The 24,661-nt window shown below is 39.1% G+C and overlaps 9 protein-coding genes across 9 annotated transcripts; 3 read left to right on the forward strand and 6 right to left on the reverse strand.

Annotated features, from left to right (window-relative positions):
- Nucleotides 1-1,223: 1,223 nt before the first annotated feature.
- Nucleotides 1,224-1,424, reverse strand: GCK72_001186 (uncharacterized protein; the record flags this gene model as incomplete). Its single annotated transcript, XM_053722867.1, has 1 exon — nucleotides 1,224-1,424. The coding sequence occupies one exon, from the start codon at nucleotides 1,422-1,424 to the stop codon at nucleotides 1,224-1,226; it is 201 nt and encodes a 66-aa protein (XP_053591512.1).
- A 740-nt stretch (nucleotides 1,425-2,164) lies between these two features.
- On the reverse strand, nucleotides 2,165-3,300 carry GCK72_001187 (uncharacterized protein; the record flags this gene model as incomplete). The annotated part of the gene is made up of 2 exons (XM_053722868.1): nucleotides 2,165-2,814; nucleotides 3,081-3,300. 2 exons carry the CDS (start codon nucleotides 3,298-3,300, stop codon nucleotides 2,165-2,167), a joined length of 870 nt encoding a protein of 289 aa, XP_053591513.1.
- On the forward strand, nucleotides 3,098-3,379 carry GCK72_001188 (uncharacterized protein; the record flags this gene model as incomplete). The annotated part of the gene is made up of 1 exon (XM_053722869.1): nucleotides 3,098-3,379. One exon carries the CDS (start codon nucleotides 3,098-3,100, stop codon nucleotides 3,377-3,379), a length of 282 nt encoding a protein of 93 aa, XP_053591514.1.
- A 1,184-nt stretch (nucleotides 3,380-4,563) lies between these two features.
- GCK72_001189 (uncharacterized protein) lies at nucleotides 4,564-6,711 on the reverse strand (the record flags this gene model as incomplete). Its single annotated transcript, XM_053722870.1, has 6 exons — nucleotides 4,564-4,783; nucleotides 4,826-5,088; nucleotides 5,134-5,209; nucleotides 5,266-5,779; nucleotides 5,832-6,090; nucleotides 6,583-6,711. 6 exons carry the CDS (start codon nucleotides 6,709-6,711, stop codon nucleotides 4,564-4,566), a joined length of 1,461 nt encoding a protein of 486 aa, XP_053591515.1.
- A 2,061-nt stretch (nucleotides 6,712-8,772) lies between these two features.
- Nucleotides 8,773-9,150, forward strand: GCK72_001190 (uncharacterized protein; the record flags this gene model as incomplete). Its single annotated transcript, XM_003111391.2, has 1 exon — nucleotides 8,773-9,150. The coding sequence occupies one exon, from the start codon at nucleotides 8,773-8,775 to the stop codon at nucleotides 9,148-9,150; it is 378 nt and encodes a 125-aa protein (XP_003111439.2).
- A 7,304-nt stretch (nucleotides 9,151-16,454) lies between these two features.
- Nucleotides 16,455-18,040, reverse strand: GCK72_001191 (uncharacterized protein; the record flags this gene model as incomplete). The annotated part of the gene is made up of 3 exons (XM_053722871.1): nucleotides 16,455-16,746; nucleotides 17,181-17,558; nucleotides 17,988-18,040. 3 exons carry the CDS (start codon nucleotides 18,038-18,040, stop codon nucleotides 16,455-16,457), a joined length of 723 nt encoding a protein of 240 aa, XP_053591516.1.
- A 283-nt stretch (nucleotides 18,041-18,323) lies between these two features.
- Nucleotides 18,324-19,933, reverse strand: GCK72_001192 (uncharacterized protein; the record flags this gene model as incomplete). Its single annotated transcript, XM_003111330.2, has 4 exons — nucleotides 18,324-18,464; nucleotides 18,580-18,819; nucleotides 18,869-19,588; nucleotides 19,739-19,933. 4 exons carry the CDS (start codon nucleotides 19,931-19,933, stop codon nucleotides 18,324-18,326), a joined length of 1,296 nt encoding a protein of 431 aa, XP_003111378.2.
- A 679-nt stretch (nucleotides 19,934-20,612) lies between these two features.
- GCK72_001193 (uncharacterized protein) lies at nucleotides 20,613-23,236 on the reverse strand (the record flags this gene model as incomplete). The annotated part of the gene is made up of 7 exons (XM_003111190.2): nucleotides 20,613-20,770; nucleotides 20,830-21,180; nucleotides 21,301-21,609; nucleotides 21,655-22,063; nucleotides 22,157-22,504; nucleotides 23,070-23,147; nucleotides 23,195-23,236. 7 exons carry the CDS (start codon nucleotides 23,234-23,236, stop codon nucleotides 20,613-20,615), a joined length of 1,695 nt encoding a protein of 564 aa, XP_003111238.2.
- On the forward strand, nucleotides 23,034-24,376 carry GCK72_001194 (uncharacterized protein; the record flags this gene model as incomplete). Its single annotated transcript, XM_003111303.2, has 4 exons — nucleotides 23,034-23,126; nucleotides 23,176-23,388; nucleotides 23,456-23,789; nucleotides 24,060-24,376. The coding sequence occupies 4 exons, from the start codon at nucleotides 23,034-23,036 to the stop codon at nucleotides 24,374-24,376; spliced, it is 957 nt and encodes a 318-aa protein (XP_003111351.2).
- Nucleotides 24,377-24,661: the final 285 nt, after the last annotated feature.

Raw genomic sequence — 24,661 nt, forward strand, 5'->3', positions numbered from 1 at the left:
CCCGTCGGAGGCTCTCGACTTCTTCTGTGAGGTCAATCTCTGCTTGAACGGCTTCAGCGTATTTCTTAATGGTTCTCTCCAACCATTGCGTAGTGACCATTGTCAGCTGAGTGACTTCGTTCGACCAGATTTCACGTGGATCTTGTCCTGGCATCTCTCTTCCTAGCTTATGTACGACCTCTTGAACATCTTCAACTTCCTGTACTTCGCCAACTTCACGTGGAGTGAATTGTGTTTTGACAACATGCTCACTGAGCTGATTTATAGAGAAGTGGACGGTTGACAGAGCAGAACGGACTGCCGCGCAGGTCATAGAACCCGCGCCACCAGCAACCCATTTGCTCACCGTTTTGTCGCGGAGAAAAGGTTTCCAGGCGATTGACACACGAAACTTGCGTCCAATCACGCCTTCCAGGTTATGAAACCGTTAAATGTGACGAGCGAAAAATGACAAAGCTCGTGTGACATCACATTTGACCGAAACATGCTCGGTAAATGAGCGATCATTGGTTTTTAGGACGAAAAACCAAACGAATTTGCAATTCCTTGCGTTTCCCGCATCACTGTCGGTTGTCGGTGCGAGACCTCTCCTTTGCACAAATCGGTGCGCCTTGGATACCGTATGCCACGAATAAACTTCTTCGGTAGATGACTGAATGGAATTGAGCCAAATCACGCCGAGAACACACGATTCCGGTGAAAGCTCCGGCGAGAAAAATATTTCAGCGGTGAAACATCCTTCGTTCTTGTCGTTGAACGTCCGAAACGATCCAAGACTGGCTTTTTGCAGAGATTTCAGGCGGTTTCCATCTCTTCGGGACTTCTCCTAGCGTTTCGAGTTTTCAACTCCAGGATTCTCCGATGCTTCAATTGGCCGATTGAGCATCCAGCATGTGTTTTCCTGAGCGGGCTATAAGGGACGCCCCCCAGTTTGTTGTTACCGCCACGAAGGCTTCGTTGTTGGCCATCAGCATCTTCGGCGATTATGTTTGTGAACCGAACGTTGTTGTTCCCTGCCAAAAGCACGTCATCCGGGTTTGCGACCTGACTTCCGTGAGTCCTCCGTTTTCAGCTGACAACAGACTTCTGTCCTTCTCCGTTTCCGGGAGAGTTGCTACGACTGGATATCTGCTTCAGTCTACGAACGCTGATGTTCAGCCTCTGTGTAGTCCACTGTGGTTGCCAAACCAAGTGGTTTCCGTTCAGAAGACTTCTCACGAATTTCATCGCACGTCTTCTTCTGCTTTTCGGAAGATGAGGGACCAATGGTTCCGAACCATCTCGAGTTGATGCACCTTCCTTGACCAGAGTGACGTTTTCTGCTTGTTGTCCAAATCCCGAATCATGTCGACTCCGAGAATTTGATTCTCACGTCGCTTGAAGACTTCATTACTGGAAGATGAAACGTTTCCAGAGCTGTCCATAGTTCAGTTGTCGTTTTTGCCAAAAACGGTCTCGTTTGCATCGATTGCCAAGTCGAGTGCGATTCCATCAGCTTAAATCAAAGCTCCGAGTTTACAGCTTCATGTTTCAGTTTCCGCGTTGGTCATGGAACCTTCGCATACTGAAACCGCGTAAGCGAGACTTGCTTACAGGTCTTCGTTTCCAGAAGAGCCAGAGTTCTGCATTCCATCGTGTTCACGTGGAGATCTCTTTCGGTTGTTGTTCTCAACTTTGCCTTGTTGAGACTTCTAACGACTGTCCACCGATGAAGTCGCTCTGTCCGGCCAATCAGCTTCATCCATTCATCTCCGTTTCCAGGAGGGTTATCAGGACCATATTCCTTTCATGTCGGTTGAGTAGATGCTGCACCGACCATTGTGACATCCTCCACGTTGCTTGCCAAGCCAAGTGGAAGTGATATGGCATAAGAGCCAACCATTATGTTTTCAGACTTAATGTCAACTTCCGCGTCGGTCTTAGAACCTTCGCATACAGGAAGCCGTGAATACCTTTACTGCTTCGTTTCCAGAAGAGTAGATTCCAGATTTCAGCACTGAGGCGTGATTTACCAGGGATCCATCTGTTGATCCACAAAAACATCACGATGGCGAACGATTCCAGGGATCCATTCGTTGATCCTCCTTCAGCACAAAGGCGAGTACATACCAGGGATTCATATGATGATCCGCGTAACAGCACGAGGGCGATTATGTTTCAGGTTTTATGGCGACTTCCGCGTCGGTCGTAGAACCTTCGCATACAGGAAGCTGTGAGTGCCTCTACTACTTCGTTTCCAGAAGAGTAGACTCCAGGGTTTCATCACTGAGACGTGATTTTCCAGGGATCCATCTGTTGATCCACGTAACAGGGGTTTACAAGACCCCTTTCTTGTCCAGGAGGTTTGCAAAGGAACCGTCCTATTTCTTGGAGGTTTGCGAGAGACCTTCCGTTCCTGGGATCCATACTTTTGATCCGCAACCAGCACGCAGACGTGCCCATACAGGGATCTGCCCGTCGATCCGCTACACGCACCGCTGTTCCTTGGTGACCCGACGTCCCATATCCAGAATTGGCTCCTGCCGAATTCCCAGCGAATGCAATTTCCTGATGCTTCAGTCACTTGCTGTTCCACGACGACAAAATGTTGTGGTGTTGTCTCGAATCCAGAATTGGCTTCCGCCGAATTCCCAGCTTTCCTGAACTCATTCGATGCTTCCAATGCATCTAATTCAATGTTCCACTGTTCCCTGGCGACCGAGTGTCCCAGACTTCCAGAATTGGCTCCTGCCGAATTCCCAGTTAACATGACCTCTTGGTGTTCCATGCACCATCTCAATGTTCCGCTGTTCCCTGGCGACGGAGTGTCCCAGACTTCCAGAATTGACTCTTGTCGAATTCCCAGCTAACATGACCCGCGATGCTTCCAAGGCATCTAAGCTGTCCCCAGCTATCACGATTTTTCCCGATGTTCCGGAGGTGTTGTTGTCGTTGCCATTGTTGAAGACGACATCTGATACGTGCTCGTTCGCCCGTTATCGTCGTTGTTATCCTTGGCGGTTGACAAATGAAGAGATGTAATCACTGCCGCTTACCACGCGACAGAAACATCCTGCGGCTTCGCGAATAGATTCGCTAACCTGGTAGGTTTTGTTGGATGAAAATCCAATGCAGCGTGAACACACTAATAGAGGCGATCACGCAGGTTTCAGAACCCGCGTTATTGATCCCTTTCTGGAAGTTTCCAAATCGATTGAAGATGACTCCAAATCCGACGATGTGTTCCTTGAGCATCGAAACCAACGATCCCAGCTTGCTGACGACCAAATCAGCTCTCTCCCGAATTGTTGCTCGTTCCATGATTGTCGCTCGAAGACGGCATCTAGAAGATCCTTCGCGACGGGATTTCCAGAAAATTCTTCGAAAACCAGGAGCATGAAGAGTGTCGATCCGTGCTGACCGATTTGAGAGAATCTCGGTCGAAAAACCGGGTTTATGGGTGGGGCAGGAGTTTGATAAAACAGTATAGAGAATTTATCAACCTGCACTCCTTCGACAGCGCACAGGTCTCGGAACCCGTGCTCACTGCTATCTAGGGAGCCGGCTACGAAAAGATACGTGACAGAAATTAACGTAGAGGCTTACAATAGATAAACAGAGTCCTACGCCCTAATTCCCTTCATGGGTAACCTAAACATCTAACACCTAACCTAACACAAAAAGAACTTAAACTAAACGGGCCCTGTCTAGAAAAAGAGAGTGAAAGGAAGTAACAAGAGAGGATAAAATCGGGTTATGGTCCCGAGCCAGAGGCAAAATCAATAAAAGAGTAAGAAGAATACAAAGGGTGGGAAGCGTGGGTGGGTCTTTATAAGTTAATCTAAAAAAATTTCAGAAAAACCTAAGTCGCTGCTACCAGTAAGCAACGCAAGACTTTTATACTCAACTACTAATTTATTAGTGACTCAAATGTTACAAGTGAAAGGGTGAAAGAGGGTTACAAAGAGAAATAGGGACTGGTGCAAGTTCACCCGTAAGAACTGCCTAGAGAAAGGGAATTCTCAGCTTATATAGTGGTGAAAAGGGGGCGGAGTTAGTAAATCCATGAGTTGGCGCCATGGTGGTTGAGCGCCCGGTCAAACAGTCCTCGTGGTGGCGGAGTGTCGTTGTGGCGGTGGCGGCGAGAGAGCGTTGGCGGCGAGAGAGACGGCAGACACGACGACGGCGGCGATGACAGTTGCAGGCCTAGGAATTGTGGCGACGAGACTGTGAGCGGAGGCGAGCAGTTTCGACGCGAAATAATTGACTTCTGAAAGTGTCAAATTTGGTGAAACAACTGTGGGCCTTAGACAAAGAGCCGAGCAGGCCTAAGGGATTCATCCGAATACCTTACAATATACTCAAAGCTGCAGCCGACATCGCGCGACTTTAGTCGGCCACTATACTTCGTGTGGCAACGATGCTTCGCTGCCGCCAAGGAGGAAAGTCAACCGCTGTCCATTCGCAACTGGTAACTGAGATGAGTGGAGTTTTCTCTTCTATTTTGCAAATGATAGGTTGATCACTTCCGGAACTGAAACTGCCAAACAAATAAACAACAAATGCAATTTACCTGTTATTCATTCAATAAGCGTTTCGACAGTAATCGTACTGTTTTCCTCCCAATAGCCATGTATCACGCTCGATATTTATAAGTTTCAGCTTTTCGTGGCTTCCTAGCCTTCCCTCTATCCCACTCAAATCGGATTTTTCAAGTATTTGTGGTAGTTCTCTCATTAACGATATAAGTGTTCTCCTTTTTGAGGTTGACCTCAAGCTGTGATGATAGAAGTTTTTGTGGCACCTAAAACAAAAGATTAATCGAAAAATTCTAAACTGTACTTACATCTCTGCATCTGCCCACAAATTCATCAAATCAACACAATCCTTGGCGTCTGTGAAGAACAGACAAATTATATCCACAATATAGCTCATTGCTCGATTATTTCTAACTCGTATCTTTAAATGTTCAAGTAGATATACAGCGAGACAGATTGAGGCGGCATCCCAGATTTTTTTTGAAAAATCTATCACGTCGAAAGGGTTCCTTTCCGAAAACTCCTCGGCTTCTCTCAGAAGTTCAATGAAATTGTATCGTTCTTGAATGACCTGTAATTACGAATTATGAAAGAAATTGGATTAAAGTGTACTTACATCCGATCGGAATTCTTCTAAAACTTCTGTGATCTTAGAGATAACAGCTGATTGAGTGAGCATTGTTTGAGCCAATCTGAAAAAAAAATACAATCAACTTCAGATTGGAGATACAGTTTTAAATAAACAAACCCTAAAATCTCATCATGATTCATATTCTTCTGTTCTTCCTTTTCTGCATATTTCTCTTTTTCTTCTTCATCATCAGAATATTCAAAATCTTTGGTCAATACATTTTCAATGCTACTTCCATTTTCCTTATTCCTCTCTGACTGAACTTCTGTTATCTTCTGTGAAAGACTTCCGACAAACGTTTGAAGCACTTCTTGCAACAATGTCCTATCCTTGGTTAAAACTCCAGCTCTATCAATATCAAACTTTTGTATCATTTCCAACATTTCTCGTTCTGATATAGTCCCATTAACTAGTTCTTCTGAGAGCACAAAATTAGGAATATCAGGTCCCGATTTGAAAGAGGTAGAGTGGCCAGCACCTAGCAGTCCCTCATCTAGAGGAGGGTTTGGAGGGGTGCGAGATCGATGATGACCACCCGATGTTCTTGATTTCTTTTTATACGAAGCGGAATATATATTCATATCAGCTTTATCCCCTTTTACTGCTTTTTCGACTCCCTCGAAATCTATGGCTGAAATTTAAAGATATTTAATTTATACGCTTCAAACCCAATCCAAACTTACGTAAACCAGCTTTCTGCCATTTTTCCCTGATAGGCTGCATTTGTGTTTCGGTGAAAATTCTGTTACACAACCACAAATTGAGGGTACGAACAATTTTCAGTTTCTCTCTCCAGCTACACTTCAAGAGGGGCTCCATGAATTTGTCCCATTGTTTCAAGAAGCGTGGTCCAAAAGTGTCTCGTTCTTTGAGTTGATGTTTTGAAGATCGAACCACATTATCGATAACATAGAGAACATGGAGGCGCTGTTCTGGTTTGCACTGAAAATTAGCTTTTAAAAGTTGTACTTTAACAACGCGAGAAAATAATTACAAATCGGGGCGCTATCGGGGCGCTATGGGAGTTGGGGGGGGGGGACTCAAAATTTTTTTTTGGGGGATTCCGAATCAGTGTGCTGAAAGAGGAAGAAAGCTTACACAATGAGTGTGATTCTTGTGAGGGACCACTTTTCACCATTCTCTTAGGCTTAGGTTTCTTAGAAATTCGGAAAAAAAATGAAAAAAACGACAAAAATTGACAAATTTATCGTTTTTGTCAATTTTTTTTCCCGAATTTCTAAGAAACCTAAGCCTGAGAAAAAGGTTAAGTAACAAAAAAGTGTCTCTCACACGTCTTCAGCCTCACACATTCAGCCAAAAATCTGCCTAAAAATTCGAAAATTTGAGTGCCCCCCCCCCCCCCCAACTCCCATAGCGCCCAAACCGGTTGATAAAACTCGCCTTTGTCATAAGTTTCTCAAGTGCATAAACAACATGTTTATATTGTTTTTGTGCTTTGATGGCTGCATTGGTGATCTCCTGAATTTTGTTTTTGCTCAAATTCCGGGAATCGTGCAGTGTCGCCAGCTCAGCATTGAACTTCTTCAACAAGTCGCTATCCATGGTGACCCAATATTCGAGTTTTTAACTAAAATCAAAAACGTATTTTATGACGAAACAACTGCAAAGAATATATCGATTATTCGATATGATTATTGAATGAGTGTAAACAAAGAATCAGAAAGTAGAATAAAACTGATTATTATTATTAAGCAACAACTCCAAAGCGCCTCGAAGATAAATTTAAAAAATTCTCTCTAAAATCGATAATTTTGATGCTGCTTAGTTCTTGTCCTGATGCTCTCATTTTTTAGGTAATTAATTGTTTTATTTATATGGAATAACTAGTTCTCAACTAGTCTGTACTTTTTATAACTAATTTAACTGCTAATTCGAGAATTTCTTCGTAGTAATCAAAATTAGAAATAAAAAATTGCAGCACGGTCTCCTGCGGCGAAAATTTTTCGCGAAAAACTACGGTCGGAGGTGCTGTGCGTCTCGCACTCTCTCGTTCGTGCAGATAGAGCGCGTTTGCGCTGCTGTAACACCGTTTCTGGAAGGACACTTTGAAGACGTCAAAATCAAGGAAAAAGGGAAATTAAATGAATAAAAGTTGATGGAAAAGATGAATAAAGAGTTGAACTATTTTTTTTATAAAAAAAATACAGTACAATTTTCAACAGACAGTCGTAAGGCGAAGATATTTCAGATTGGTGATTTGGAGCGATTCCGATGTATCCTGGAATAAATTCTTCGAAATTTTGCATGGAAACTGTTTATTAATGTTTAAAACCAGTAGAAAACTTTGAAGCGTCATGTTTCTCGACATATTAGTTATGGAAATGTTGAATTATTGGAAAAAGTTGTCACACTTTCCGGTTTTTAGACCCTAAAAAACGAAAAAATAAGAATATCAAAAATCCGTTTCCTTACGTTTGTAGAGAATTTGATGGTGATCATTTTCCATTTTAAAACGTCCAAAATGGTTTACAAATAACTTTTTTGGAGTTCAAACAAATTTCAGTACTAAAATCGTAAACTTGGTCATTTTTTGAGGGTTTTTGGAAAATTTCTCAGAAACCAAAGCCTAAATCAAAAATCCGTTTTCTTACGTTTGTGGTGAATTTGATGGTGATCATTTTCCACCTTAAAACTTCCAAAATGGTTTACAAATAACTTTTTTGGAGTTAAAACAAATTTCAGTACTAAAATCGTAAATTTGGTCATTTTTTGAGGGTTTTTGGAAAATTTCTCAGAAACCAAAGCCTAAATCAAAAATCCGTTTCCTTACGAAGTTAGCAAATCTCTTTGCGGTTCGATGGAGCTATCAATCGTCATTTTATGTTGAGAACTGACTGAACGTTCGCATTTTTTCGGAGACAGGTACGATGAAAGAAGCCTATCGGGTTACTGTAAGCGCAGTTATTATCAGACGCGAAGCGCTGGCTTTTCACTCATTCCCACTGATCTCGAAGTTTTATTCTGCTTTATTTATCGTTTAATATGTCAAAACGTGTTACTGCAAAGAAAAACGAACGCCTGAATCGTCTGAAAGGAAATGGAAGTTGTGAAAAGTGGAGGAATCGTTACACAGAGCAGAAAAAGGTGAAAAAAAATATTATTATTTCTTTTAATTGCTTGTATTTGTATAGGTCAACAAAGATTTGATAACGAAAAACAAAAAATCTGAGGAAGATCTGAGAAGTGCGCGCGAAGAGCTCCGAAATGAGCAAGAGGTAGATATAAAGTTGAAGTACTAATTGAGAGAAATCCGTTTTAGCTTCACAAATCTGTGAATGAACAACTTCTCGCTTCTCAAGCACAATGTGCTCGCCTGGAAAACCAACTTAACGATTTATTAATGGTATTCGGGTTACTGTAGAATAAACTAACCACTGTAACGCAATTTTTAGGCGAAATATGATCTGGAAGACTCCCTGGAAAGCTCTTTGGCAGAAAACCATGAAACTACCACACAACTATCATTAGCCAATTCAGCTGTAGAGCAGATGAAGAAATTACAAGCTGAGCGCAAAAAAGACAATCGAAACGAATCTGCAACAGAGAAATGAGATTAACAGTATATCCAGTGAAAGAAATAAGTTGTCCAAGTCCATTGAAGTTATGGAAGACGAACAGAAACAAAGGATTCCTGAATTAGGAAAATATACTGCCCTTCAATCGGCTTATCTTCAACGTAAAGCTGTTCTCAAGTGTGAGAAGTACATGAAATCCGGAGCTTCTACAGTAGTCGATTACAATCACTTGCTTCAAAAGATTATTGGAAAAGCGGATTCCAGTGGCCAGTCGCCGTTTCGTTTAAGTCCTAATCAAACTTTTGTTCTCCGATCAAGTTTGCATCTATCGGATGGTGATTTGAAGACCGCAAAGAAGATTTTCCGGCAATACTTGGGGTTCGATGTGCTCTCCAGTCGAAATTCAGTGAATGATATAAAAAAAGAACTGAATATTTGCGAGAATTATGACATCAAAATCGTTTAAAAGGAAAAGGATCTACCAAATGGAAAAAAAGAGAAGATAAAATCTGCTACATGTACAATTAAAGAAGTCTTTCTCGTTTCAATTCATTGAGCAAATCTTTTTGGTTCTGTGATATTATTAATTTACTACTGGGTTCTATGTGCATTGATAAAATACTTATTTACTCAAGAATTGTTTAAATAACAAGTATTATAATGTTGTAGTTCATCCTCGACCCGTATTAGTTATCTTTTCAGATTCATTCAAATATCATTATTACTAGTTAATGAGGGGAGAACCTGCGTCTACTGAAGTAAACCTCAGCCCGGATAAGTATAGACCTCACGCAGCGTAACTGACCGTGTCTAACCGGAACCGACACAGATAAGAATGGTGGGGGAAGTCAAAGTGAAAAGAAATTAACCTGTTTTTGGATATTTTTTTATGAAATTCTGATATACGAAAAGAAATTATCCTGCTTTTTGGATATGTTTTATGAAATTCTGATATACGAAAAGAAATTATCTTGTTTTTGGATATTTTTATAAAATTCTGATATATTCTAGATCGGGAGGATTCAAACCCGCGTCTACTGAAGTAAACCTCAGCCCGGATAAGTATAGACCTCACGCAGCGTAACTGACCGTGTCTAACCGGAACCGACACAGATAAGAATGGTGGGGGAAGTCAAAGTGAAAAGAAATTAACCTGTTTTTGGATATTTTTTTATGAAATTCTGATATACGAAAAGAAATTATCCTGCTTTTGGATATGTTTTATGAAATTCTGATATACGAAAAGAAATTATCTTGTTTTTGGATATTTTTATAAAATTCTGATATATTCTAGATCGGGAGGATTCAAACCCGCGTCTACTGAAGTAAACCTCAGCCCGGATAAGTATAGACCTCACGCAGCGTAACTGACCGTGTCTAACCGGAACCGACACAGATAAGAATGGTGGGGGAAGTCAAAGTGAAAAGAAATTAACCTGTTTTTGGATATTTTTTTATGAAATTCTGATATACGAAAAGAAATTATCCTGCTTTTGGATATGTTTTATGAAATTCTGATATACGAAAAGAAATTATCTTGTTTTTGGATATTTTTATAAAATTCTGATATATTCTAGATCGGGAGGATTCAAACCCGCGTCTACTGAAGTAAACCTCAGCCCGGATAAGTATAGACCTCACGCAGCGTAACTGACCGTGTCTAACCGGAACCGACACAGATAAGAATGGTGGGGGAAGTCAAAGTGAAAAGAAATTAACCTGTTTTTGGATATTTTTTTATGAAATTCTGATATACGAAAAGAAATTATCCTGCTTTTGGATATGTTTTATGAAATTCTGATATACGAAAAGAAATTATCTTGTTTTTGGATATTTTTATAAAATTCTGATATATTCTAGATCGGGAGGATTCAAACCCGCGTCTACTGAAGTAAACCTCAGCCCGGATAAGTATAGACCTCACGCAGCGTAACTGACCGTGTCTAACCGGAACCGACACAGATAAGAATGGTGGGGGAAGTCAAAGTGAAAAGAAATTAACCTGTTTTTGGATATTTTTTTATGAAATTCTGATATACGAAAAGAAATTATCCTGCTTTTGGATATGTTTTATGAAATTCTGATATACGAAAAGAAATTATCCTGTTTTTTGGATATTTTTATAAAATTCTGATATATTCTAGATCGGGAGGATTCAAACCCGCGTCTACTGAAGTAAACCTCAGCCCGGATAAGTATAGACCTCACGCAGCGTAACTGACCGTGTCTAACCGGAACCGACACAGATAAGAATGGTGGGGGAAGTCAAAGTGAAAAGAAATTAACCTGTTTTTGGATATTTTTTTATGAAATTCTGATATACGAAAAGAAATTATCCTGCTTTTTGGATATGTTTTATGAAATTCTGATATACGAAAAGAAATTATCTTGTTTTTGGATATTTTTATAAAATTCTGATATATTCTAGATCGGGAGGATTCAAACCCGCGTCTACTGAAGTAAACCTCAGCCCGGATAAGTATAGACCTCACGCAGCGTAACTGACCGTGTCTAACCGGAACCGACACAGATAAGAATGGTGGGGGAAGTCAAAGTGAAAAGAAATTAACCTGTTTTTGGATATTTTTTTATGAAATTCTGATATACGAAAAGAAATTATCCTGTTTTTTGGATATTTTTTATGAAATTCTGATATACGAAAAGAAATTATCTTGTTTTTGGATATTTTTATAAAATTCTGATATATTCTAGATCGGGAGGATTCAAACCCGCGTCTACTGAAGTAAACCTCAGCCCGGATAAGTATAGACCTCACGCAGCGTAACTGACCGTGTCTAACCGGAACCGACACAGATAAGAATGGTGGGGGAAGTCAAAGTGAAAAGAAATTAACCTGTTTTTGGATATTTTTTTATGAAATTCTGATATACGAAAAGAAATTATCCTGCTTTTTGGATATGTTTTATGAAATTCTGATATACGAAAAGAAATTATCTTGTTTTTGGATATTTTTATAAAATTCTGATATATTCTAGATCGGGAGGGTTCAAACCCGCGTCTACTGAAGTAAACCTCAGCCCGGATAAGTATAGACCTCACGCAGCGTAACTGACCGTGTCTAACCGGAACCGACACAGATAAGAATGGTGGGGGAAGTCAAAGTGAAAAGAAATTAACCTGTTTTTGGATATTTTTTTATGAAATTCTGATATACGAAAAGAAATTATCCTGCTTTTGGATATGTTTTATGAAATTCTGATATACGAAAAGAAATTATCCTGTTTTTTGGATATTTTTTATGAAATTCTGATATACGAAAAGAAATTAACCTGTTTTTGGATATTTATATGAAATTCTGATATATTCTAGATCGGGAGGATTCAAACCCGCGTCTACTGAAGTAAACCTCAGCCCGGATAAGTATAGACCTCACGCAGCGTAACTGACCGTGTCTAACCGGAACCGACACAGATAAGAATGGTGGGGGAAGTCAAAGTGAAAAGAAATTAACCTGTTTTTGGATATTTTTTTATGAAATTCTGATATACGAAAAGAAATTATCCTGCTTTTTGGATATGTTTTATGAAATTCTGATATACGAAAAGAAATTAACCTGTTTTTGGATATTTTTATAAAATTCTGATATATTCTAGATCGGGAGGATTCAAACCCGCGTCTACTGAAGTAAACCTCAGCCCGGATAAGTATAGACCTCACGCAGCGTAACTGACCGTGTCTAACCGGAACCGACACAGATAAGAATGGTGGGGGAAGTCAAAGTGAAGGGCGAAAAAGTATCCTGATTCTAGAGGTTCGAACTCACGTTTATCAAAATGATCCTCACGGGATTCTTCTCGATCCATTGCTTTCTTGTGAACCGATTCTTGCACTCGACCATTAGTCATCCATCACGACGGTTCGTTTGCTCTGTCCATTTTACTTCAGCACTGAAAAAGAAAACACTAATTTGTAAATTCAGTGAGTATATAGAGAACAGAGAAGAGAGAGAGACGAGAAAAATCATGGTTATGGGGATATCTCAAAGATGACCAAAAAGGAGAAAATAGAAGAGTCACCATCAACTACGGAGGGATACTGGACGACTGAGCCAAGAAGATGAGGTGAGGAGACTGAGTGTCAGTGGGCGGAGTCTAGTAGACATCAGACGGTCTGATAGTATAGATCATAAAAAAATATTTCTCGTGAAGATAAGTGAGCAGGTGGTTTGTGTTAAAGGTCATGTGACAATAGGCAAATACAAACGAGAGGGAAATTGGATGAAAGAGACAACCGCCATCTAAGGAATGACAGGAGTTTCCTCTAATGCGACCATTCGAGGTTCCAAGTTTCCCACAAAGACCGATTTCCCAGGGAGATACGGAGGCAGATGAAAATATGTGAAGACAATTTTATTTATTTATACTTGAGAAGGACTCTCGCCACTTATACTTCAAGATCTAAATATAGTACAACAGAAAAAATTAATAATTCAGAGGAGAGAGAGTTAAATGTTTTGACAAGTCAAGCGATATAAGGTTAGATTTGAATGCACGGGATGAAACTTTAACAGGGAACAATGTCCCAGACAGTCCTTAAACTAGCGCAGCTGGATTAATAATATGGGTCAGGAAAAACTTAAGTTTTGTAAGACTATGAGGGTAACTAAAATAGAACTAAGAAAATCGATTAATTGTGAAATTTGGTACTTTTTTGAAATTTTTAGAAAATGGGGTTGTGGCTAGAATGTACGAAAACAAATTAACAAGGATGCCGTGGTTTGAAATATTGAAAATACCAGCCCTAGACCATCAGTCTCAAAATCTGTAAAATGGCGTTTTCAGAAAAATTTATGAGAAAATAACGAAGATTCCGAGGTTCGAAATGTAGTCACGAAGGCAATTACGCGCTAAAATTACGAGAAACACACAAAATGCGAGAGAAACGACGAACATTTAAGACAAGAACAAGCTAAATTGGGTCAAAACCTCTTTTGACACAAACGAAAACCAGAAACGCGTTACCACAACCCAAAACACAGCTTTTTGAGGAATAACCAATTTATTCCAAAAACTGGTCTAGAAACCAAAGAAAGAGGTAAAAATCTACTAACGATAATAACGGAGCACCTAAACTTGAAAAGAAATTAGTTGGTACGCCACAATCATTCTGTCGTCTCATTTCATCCTATTTCATTTTCGTTTGAATTTTCCTATTGTCTCATTACTGTAAACACCTACCACCTACACCCTTATCTTCATGAGAAATCATTTTTCCCCTTTTTTTCTCTCCTGACCCCTATAAATGAATGAAACAAACACACAATAGATGTCGTAAGGGTTATTGTCTGCGTCAATTTTCTTCACAAATACCACCTGCCATGTTATTTTCTTGAGAAATCCGACTGTATACCTGAACATATGAGGTTGGATGAAAGGTATACATTCAGTTGCCTCTTTTACACCCTCAGCGGGCAGTCCTCTCTTTTTGGGCTCTCGATCTGTTTCTAATTGCATTCGACCAATCTGCGCTACCAACTAATTTCTTTTCAAGTTTAGGTGCTCCGTTATTATCGTTAGTAGATTTTTACCTCTTTCTTTGGTTTCTAGACCAGTTTTAGTTTTAGCTTTTTTTTTAGCTTGGAACCTCGAATGGTCGCATTAGAGGAAACTCCTGTCATTCCTTAGATGGCGGTTGTCTCTTTCATCCAATTTCCCTCTCGTTTGTATTTGCCTATTGTCACATGACCTTTAACACAAACCACCTGGTCACTTATCTTCACGAGAAATATTTTTTTATGATCTATACTATCAGACCGTCTGATGTCTACTAGACTCCGCCCACTGACACTCAGTCTCCTCACCTCATCTTCTTGGCTCAGTCGTCCAGTATCCCTCCGTAGTTGATGGTGACTCTTCTATTTTCTCCTTTTTGGTCATCTTTGAGATATCCCCATAACCATGATTTTTCTCGTCTCTCTCTCTTCTCTGTTCTCTATATACTCACTGAATTTACAAATTAGTGTTTTCTTTTTCAGTGCTGAAGTAAAATGGACAGAGCAAACGAACCGTCGTGATGGATGACTAATGGTCGAGTGCAAGAATCGGTTCACAAGAAAGCAATGGATCGAGAAGAATCCCGTGAGGATCATTTTGATAAACGTGAGTTCGAACCTCTAGAATCAGGATACTTTTTCGCCCTTCACTTTAACTTCCCCCACCATTCTTATCTGTGTCGGTTCCGGTTAGACACGGTCAGTTACGCTGCGTGAGGTCTATACTTATCCGGGCTGAGGTTTACTTCAGTAGACGCGGGTTTGAATCCTCCCGATCTAGAATATATCAGAATTTCATAAAAATATCCAAAAACAAGATAATTTCTTTTCGTATATCAGAATTTCATAAAACATATCCAAAAAGCAGGATAATTTCTTTTCGTATATCAGAATTTCATAAAAAAATATCCAAAAACAGGTTAATTTCTTTTCACTTTGACTTCCCCCACCATTCTTATCTGTGTCGGTTCCGGTTAGACACGGTCAGTTACGCTGCGTGAGGTCTATACTTATCCGGGCTGAGGTTTACTTCAGTAGACGCGGGTTTGAATCCTCCCGATCTAGAATATATCAAAATTTCATAAAAATATCCAAAAACAGGCTAATATCTTTTCATAAATCAGAATTTCATAAAAATATCCAAAAACAGGCTAATATCTTTTCATAAATCAGAATTTCATAAAAATATCCAAAAAACAGGATGATTTCTTTTCGTATATCAGAATTTCATAAAAAAATATCCAAAAACAGGATGATTTCTTTTCGTATATCAGAATTTCATAAAAAAATATCCAAAAACAGGATGATTTCTTTTCACTTTAACTTCCCCCACCATTCTTATCTGTGTCGGTTCCGGTTAGACACGGTCAGTTACGCTGCGTGAGGTCTATACTTATCCGGGCTGAGGTTTACTTCAGTAGACGCGGGTTTGAATCCTCCCGATCTAGAATATATCAGAATATCCAAAAACAGGATAATTTCTTTTCGTATATCAGAATTTCATAAAAAATATCCAAAAACAGGTTAATTTCTTTTCACTTTGACTTCCCCCACCATTCTTATCTGTGTCGGTTCCGGTTAGACACGGTCAGTTACGCTGCGTGAGGTCTATACTTATCCGGGCTGAAGTTTTCTTCAGTAGACGCGGGTTTGAATCCTCCCGATCTAGAATATATCAGAATTTCATAAAAATATCCAAAAAAAGAAAATAATTTCTTTTCGTATATCAGAATTTCAAAAAGATATCTAAAAATATGACAATTTCAATTAACTTTGACTTCCCCCACCATTCTTATCTGTGTCGGTTCCGGTTAGACACGGTCAGTTACGCTGCGTGAGGTCTATACTTATCCGGGCTGAGGTTTACTTCAGTAGACGCGGGTTTGAATCCTCCCGATCTAGAATATATCAGAATTTCATAAAAATATCCAAAAACAGGATAATTTCTTTTCATATATTAAACTAGGCTTACGGTAAAGAGGTGTACGGTAAAGAGGTAATTAGGTAAAAACAGGTGCACAGGTGAGGTGCTTACCTGGGAATTATGAACAGGGGTTTGATGAGTTACAGGGCTTTTTTCAGGTCGACCTTTTTTTTTAGACAGTTAGGCCAGGCAGGCCTTTTTTTCAGACAGATACACAGGTGGTGACGTCACCCGTAGGGGTGGGAGAATTCGTCTAGAAACGGGGTTGGGAAAGTTCTTCCTCCATTCTACTGAGTTGAGGTAGTTTCCAGTTGGAAAGAGGAAGAAAAATGAATCAACAGTGGCGAAGAGGTAGAAGGAATACTGTATTTTTTAACAGGTCAGAAGAAAAGGAAAGATTGATTCTTTGGTGAGAGCCCTTCTCATCCACATCTTCTCTCCCAACATCATCATCATCTTCGTTCTCTTCCTCCTCATCGCCTCCATTGTCTTGGACGTCGTCATCCTTCGAGAATCTCTCATGCCAAACCAAGAATTTGAACACATAGTCTCTCTGAACAATAGTTGCCAAGAGACCATCCTTACGCACAATATCCATTCCATCCGAAGAATTGTCATTCAATAAGCTGTAAATAATAAATGAATGAATTCAAACGGTATTTAAAGAATGAAAAAATGAGACTCACAACAAGTGAGGCTGAATGCATGTTCATCACGAGCCATTGTAATTTCGTGTTATCCGAATTGAGCCATTGATTGACGAATGCTTTCATATCTTCTGGTTTGAGAGTAGTACAGTTTTCCATTTTGATCGTTTCACAATCCATGGAAAGAAGCATCCTTCGAGTGATCCAATCACTGTATTTAAACTTGAGCTTGTTGATCTTTAATAGGTACTCAGGAAACTTGAAGTTTGGCTTCGGATTGACGTAAAACTAGAGATCCTTCGTGACCTCGATTGATTTCAAAACCGAGACAATGCCTTCATTGATTGCTGTGTTGTTTTCTATGTGAAACAAGTATCAGACGCTCACATTGCTTGATCACATCGATAACACACTGAACTTCAGAAATCTCTTTTTCTTGGATGTCAATTACGATTTCTCCAAAAGAAGTTTTAAATAGATCAGACAAGTAATTCGCGATTGCAATTACATAATCCAGATCTGATGGAGTGTAGACAGTTGCTTCTTCGTATGGTCTTCTCACAATTTTCATCTCGATTTTTTGTCTTGTCGTAATTGCTATATTTTTTGACCTTTTTCGGCACTCCATTTTCGTCGAAAGTCCAACATCCCAATGTTCTTCCTTTTTTGTCACAACAGACACCTGAATCGTTTCAGAGAGTTGTACGTCGATAGTTGACTCGGATGAAACGAGGTTCGGAGTGGATTTAACCAATCGGTGATGAAGTGGAGAGATGGCGGAAAACTCGAATCTGAAATAACGAAATCCAAACAACTTCTGTGGAATTCAAATCAATCGATAAACAAGAAGGAAATAATGGCCGAGTGTAATGGAGAGTGCTATGGATCAACACCTTTTGTAAAGATCGACAACTAATGAACTCTGTTTTAGCTTTTATAATATTTTCAGTTGTTGTTTCCAGGTTTCTAGATTCTATGTATTCATCCTAACAGGTTAACTACAGGTTGAAGGGATACTGTAGCAAGTCCAGTCACCTGCGATGAGGGTGAAGAGTACGAATGTGGCGTTATCCCTTCCCGCACAAATTGTCTTCTTGAACATACATTTATTATCAGTACATCTGTCTATACCGTTCTATATTATATTTTCTTCAACTCTATCTAATTTATGATTTATCTCGAGAATACTTAGATAATGACCTCTGAAACTTATTTCTCACTTCTTAAACTTCCTCGATTTGTTATTGAAATCAAATAAATAAAGAATTCCCATTTTTGAGTATAGCAGTAGAAGATTACGGTAATGGTCGTTTTTTTCTAATCAATTAAGCTATTTTCTGAAACACGGAAAGTTGTTGTCATTGAACGCCGGTTCAAGAATTTTATGTGATTGATAGGCAAGAAACATACACGAATCATAATGAGTATCACGCAGAAAAATGGTACAACCGGTAATTATACAATGAAAAGATGAGAACATGCAAATTAATAAGGAAATACATGCTTTTGAAGCCATAAAAAGAATCTAATAGTTTCCTACATATGCGATTGGGGAGCTAGGCATTGTTAATGATATTGAGTGTCCATTGTTCAATATCTTCGACGGATTTCGAAGCCTCGTGGAGTTCACTGTGGAAGTTGAGCATCGCATGGAAACCATTCTCGTAATGGATTGATGTTGTTGGGACTCCAGATGCCTATAACATGAAATTTATGATAAATTCTCATATAAGAGTGCTATATTAGATTCAGGTATGCAGAGTCAAATAAAACTTCAATAGGGCTCTGCATCAAGATGGTATAATGCCTAACCTCCAATCTTTTTGCGTAAATGAGTCCCTCGTCTCTCAAAACATCAAACTCGCAAGTGATCACCATCGTTGGCGGCAGATTCGACAAATCCTTTCTCATGAGCGGCGAAAAATCAGGGTTCGTCAGAAATGGCTTCATCAGATCCTGTGCCTCATAGTTCCTCTCGATTTGCCACCTTTCAGAAATGCTGTGATTATTGTAGTTGCGAGTAGTCTCGATGACTGTTCGGTAGGACATCATCTGAAATTAGTTGATAATAGCGAAAACGATTTCGAAAATTACAATCTACCTCTTCAACGTCCTTGTGCAAATGCTTGGCAACGTGCCCGTTCGAAACAACACTTGGAATCAGATACGCTTTCTCATCCATATCAATTCCAGCATAAAACATATAGTAATATGCAACAGATTCCGGATCAACAAGTGCATATCCATTGAGACGGGTGTGGAAGTATCGATAAGAAACGGTTTGCATATCAGCCATTTGAAGTAGTGGATAGATGAGAACTTGACCAGCCAATGCTGGAAGTGCTTTTCGTGCAACTCGACGTTGAGCAACTACGGTTGCCAAGTTCCCTCCTGCTGAATCTCCCATTATGACAACTTTCGATGTGTTCACTCCGAATTGAATTTCCCCGAACTGATAGAAGTGGTCGATGGCTGCCTCACAGTCGAGAATACCGCCTGGGAAGACAGTTTCAGGTGAAAGACGATATTCGATTGATATGAAAAGCGTCTTCATTTCGAAAGCCATTCTCTCTACCAACGAGTCGTACATTTCCACATTTCCCAGAGCGAATCCACCGCCATGAATGAAGATAACAGCTCCGTCGGTTGATGTTTGGTTGTTGATTGGACGGTAGATTTTGACTGGTGTCCCGTTCCAATTCTGCCATTCGATATCAATTTGTCCTTGAGTGTCGACGAGTAACCCCAATGTCTTCGAAAGGATATTGAGGGCGCCACGTGTCCAGTAGACCATGTTGCTTGCCTTTGAGAACATTCGACTCTAGAATTGTTTTATTGCGACGAAGTATAGTTCGCAAACTTTTAGTTTACAGGTATTTAACTGTGAAATAAACGAGATAACTTCTCCAAAATTAGAACATTACGAGAAAGTCTTGCAGATGTCTCAGTTTTCTCCTGTACGAAAACTTACTGGATAATAATAGGCGACTCGAAGAGCTGGCTCGACCACATGCATCACAGTTCGATCCCATTGTGTAACAGTGAATCCATCGGGAAGAGGTTTGTGAAGACAGTATCCGGTGAGTAGCAGAAATAGTGATAATGTGACAATGGAAATGAAAATGCTCCTAACATGAATCGGCTTCTTTTCTGCTTTGAGCATCATTGTTTTGGTTTAGGTTAGTTTATATTCACAGGAAACTATTTACAGAAGAGACAAGAGTGAGGTGGAGCCTGCAAAACATGTAAATCAGTGGTAAGAAGATACGAGAGTAAAGAATAACGGAAGCGAACAAATTTTGGCGTGGAAATATTGTTAAGAATGGTCGGTAAACAAGAAAACTTGCCATCAATGGGCAAAACTTCCGAAAATTTTAACAAAAAGGAGGAATAATGAGCTCTCAAAAGGATGAGAACATGGAAATTTTGAATATTCGAAGATACTTCGCGGTTCCGCGGGGAGATCAAAAATTAAATTCAGAAACGTTGTAGATATGATATTTTTACTCTTTTACACAAAGTATTAGGAACCACTAATAAAACCAAAAAACCAAAAACCAGGAAGTAATTCGAAAAATAATCGGAAATCTTATATTTGGGAGTATTAAATTATTTTTTGATCCTATTGCAATTGCTCGTCAGTTACATTGCACGCTGTGTATACTTCCACGAAAAAGTGCACCTCATTCATCATAATTTCACAAAGAAATATTAGGGATTTTAGTATGAGGGGAAAAACAAAACAGTTTATTTATCTGCTAAAAAATGTACAGTCAGAAAAGAATTATTGATAACAATGAAAACAAAGAAAAAAACAAAAACTAAGGAACCTAGACAACCTACAACTATCTTTTGAACAAATATTTCAAGTCTCTTTTAGCAAGAGCCTGATCTAATGATATATAATCTCCAAGTTTTGTGAGATCGCCATATCCGACAAGTGATGGTTTTGATGACAAGAGACGTTCGGCTACTCGTACAATATCAACGTTGCTCACTTTTTCTGGAAATGATATGATGATAATGAAAATCAATTATTTCGAAGATCCTATTTCTCCTTACCAATTCTCTCCGCGTATTCTTCTGGGTGTTTTCTTACTCCATGTCCAAGGACTTGTCTAACCATATCTTCAAAAAGCACAGGCCTAACTTCCAGATTCATCATCAAATGACTTCTCAACTGTGTTCTTGCTCTAGCCAATTCCGACATTTCTACACCATGTTGAAGTTGAAGAACTTGTTGAACGAGAAGAATCAATGCATCATTTATGTTTTCTGGTGGAGTACTTGCAGTCAATGTGAATACTCCACTGTCACTGTACGAATGATTATGAGCAATAGCACTGTATATATAGTGATGACGATTCATGAGTTCAGTGTACATTCGGGCGTACATTCCTTTGCCTGGTCCTCCTGAAATAATTGGCATCATATTCAATTCGTAACGGATAACCGGTGTGATTGTACAATGAAACGTACAAAACCTACTTCGGGAAACCTAACACATTCTATTGCACTGACTCATCTACTCACCGGCTGAAAAAGCTCCACCTCCGCCAAGCAACGACTGCAGCACACAAAACGCCACGAAATCCTCATCCTTATAACTGCAGCCTTCTAATCCAAGAACCACATGAGCCAACATTGGGTACGGTTTTCCAACTGTCAATGATAACAAATCCTTCTGAATCCTAACTTCTCCACCAGTGTATTGTGAACGTGATTCGTCAATTTGTGGGATTTTTGCAGGAAGTAGATTCGGTTGACTGTTCCAAATGGGTTGTTTCGATTCGAAATGGCGAGAGATAATGGAGACGAATTCGTCATGATCCACACCGATTCCTTAAATGGGCTGTTATGATTGCAAATTTCTAAAGATTATTTTACCTCCAACAACCATTCTATCAGGTGTGTGTACTCTACTCAAAAATCCATAAACATCAGAAACTCGAATCTTATCCAATGAATCTAAACCAAACTTTGGATATCCGATAGTATTATGTTGGAATGCTGCTTGATGAATATAATCAGTCAGAAGAATTTCAATAGCTTCAATTCGATTTGGCAGATCCTTGTTTTCATATGAGACAGTTAACTTTGCTTGTTCTAAACTGTTTTCATCTACAATTGGCCTCAAAACGGTGTCGGATAGTACACTTATAATAGAATCAGTCCCATCAACATGACATGATGCAGCATACATCATCGTATCTCGGGTACTTTGACAATCGACTATTCCACTGTTTTCTTCCAGTTGAGCATAAACATCGTCGCGGTTTCGGAAGTTTTCGGAGCACTGAAATCAACGCGAATATCAAAATTGCATCAGGAATAAGTAAACTGATGAGGTTTCTGATCCTTCCCTAGTTTTTAAATACTTTGAACTTACATTATAAGCCAGTTTCTCTACTACTCGTGAGATTCCGAATGGAAATCCGTTTTCAAATCGACATCCACTATCTACAGCGACACCAACCGTGACGAAGTCTCCATAAGTGTTTTCAGTGCATACTTTCAATCCATTAGATAGCTGTGTTAATTTAGAGTTTCTTCCAATTGACAGTGCTCCTTTTGGTGTTGAAACTTTCTTATTCTCCATAGGAAGAGGAACCGAGAGTGGCAGCCTTTTTGATATCACATTCTGATTGGATATTCCTGGAACTTCTCGATGGTTCCTGATGGATACACTTATATTTCGACATCTTCTCAAGTATGGGATGCTTTTTTGTAGCAGCATCTGAAAATGTTGATATTTTAATTAGAAGTTTTATTCAGAAAAAATAAAAATAAAAAATAATTTTGCTGAGGTACGCAATCTGTCGTCATTCACAGCGATCGGTGTTTGCGTACCCAAAATTTTCGATTTTTCAGTATTTTTTATATTCGTTTTTTAAACAGATTCAAAACATCTTTTCTGTAGATAAAGTGTTTAGCATTAACTGAAATCCTTTAAAATTTCATCTAACACAGTAAAAATTATACATGCAGCTCTCAAAATCTATAGAAATGCAACTAAACACCGATATTTTGGCCCAGCTGTTATATTTTATATTATGTTTTTTTTTAAATGTTTTAGGCTAGTCTACAGTTGAACTGAGAGCCCTAATATATTTTCTGATATTTATGAAAAGTATTAATTACGTACTTTTTTTTAACACCTGTAGGGATTTTTCATAGAAATTATTAATTCTTCGTTTACCCAAATTTCACAAATAAGTTTTTATGCAAGCATAAATACGATTTCAGTATAATTTTTTTAGTTGAAAATGCGCCCGACTCGTCTTCTAACTTCCCGATCATACTCCACAGCATTGAATCGGTTCAGAGTGGTTGAAGTTGGAGCAAGAGACGGATTGCAGGTTATTCAAATATTGATGATACTAAAAATACTAAATTAATAGTTTTTAGGCGGAAAAGAAATTCGTACCAACAGAAGTGAAAGTGGAACTAATCGATCGATTATCAGCATGTGGTTTTTCTACAGTGGAAACTACTAGTTTTGTATCGCCTAAGTGGGTTCCTCAGTTGGCTGATCATAATGAAATTGTCAAGAAGCACAAGAGATTTAACGGAGTGTCGTATCCAGTGTTAGTACCCAATGCAGCTGGATTGAAAAATGCGGTTAGCAAAGTTTTTATTCAAACGATAGCCTTAATTGGCCAATGTTATTACACAAATATTTTTCTAGCTCGCAACTGGAGTTGTTGAAGAAATCGCCGTTTTTGGAGCTGCGTCCGACGCATTCTCACTCAAAAATGTTAATTCTAACGTCGAGGACAGTCTCAAAAAACTACTAGAAGTCACAAAAATTGCTCTAGAACACAACATTCGAGTACGTGGTTACGTGTCAGTTGTTGTTGGATGCCCATATCAAGGAGAGGTCAAACCAGAGGTTGTCGCCAAAGTTGCCGACAAATTGCTGGAAGCTGGATGTTACGAAGTGTCATTAGGAGATACGATTGGAGTGGGAACTGTAAATTCTGTTACAAAAATGCTTGATACAGTGCTGAAAAGTGTTCCAGGTAGGAAAAAAATTCGGGCAGACATGTTAAAAATATTCCAATCTGAAAATATCAAAAAGCAGAAGTTTAGAATTACTGTCAACACAATTTTCAATTTTACCTAGTCCCGTTCATTTTCTAACTAGTTGTGAAGTGATCTTTCCGATTCAAAGACAGAGGACTGTGCATACATTCCCAAAATACCCTCGGTGGACCACTAGTTGTTGTCGTCAGACAGTAATTATAAGAATCAATACTCGGTTTTTCTCTCACACATCTTGTTGTTTGCAGCCAATAAACTCGCAGTTCATTTCCACGATACATACGGTCAAGCACTCGCCAATGTTCTCGTTTCAATTGAAAAAGGTATTCGTGCAGCCGATTCGAGTATTGCTGGTCTCGGAGGATGCCCTTATGCAAAAGGAGCAACTGGAAACCTTGCCACCGAAGATTTATTATATTTCCTGAAAGGAAATGGTTTCGAAACTGGAGTTGATTTGGATAAAGTTGTTGAAACAGCGAAATGGTTTAACTCCGCTGCTGGCTATGATAAGTGGTCAAGAGTTGGCAGGGCGATTTCCAACAAAAAAGACGCTCAGACTTGCTGAAAACACACTGATAGTCGATATCGTCGACAGTCGATCGATTTCAGCTAAACAATTTCGTGTAATATAGTCGGTTTTCTCAGGATTCTCTCCGGTTATTTTTTAGGAATCAATAAAGATATTAGATTTTCGAAAATTCAGCGATATGTTTTTTTTACTTCAATTTGGTTTCGAACCAGAAAATTGTATCATTTCGTCTATTTTCGTTTCGTTTATTTCAATGACTAATTTTTCCATTTATCAAAATTTTCCTTTTCTGTTAAGAATTTTACCCTTTCCTTTTATTTC

Source organism: Caenorhabditis remanei, chromosome I (assembly GCF_010183535.1).
Source record: "Caenorhabditis remanei strain PX506 chromosome I, whole genome shotgun sequence".
NCBI lineage: Eukaryota > Metazoa > Nematoda > Chromadorea > Rhabditida > Rhabditidae > Caenorhabditis > Caenorhabditis remanei.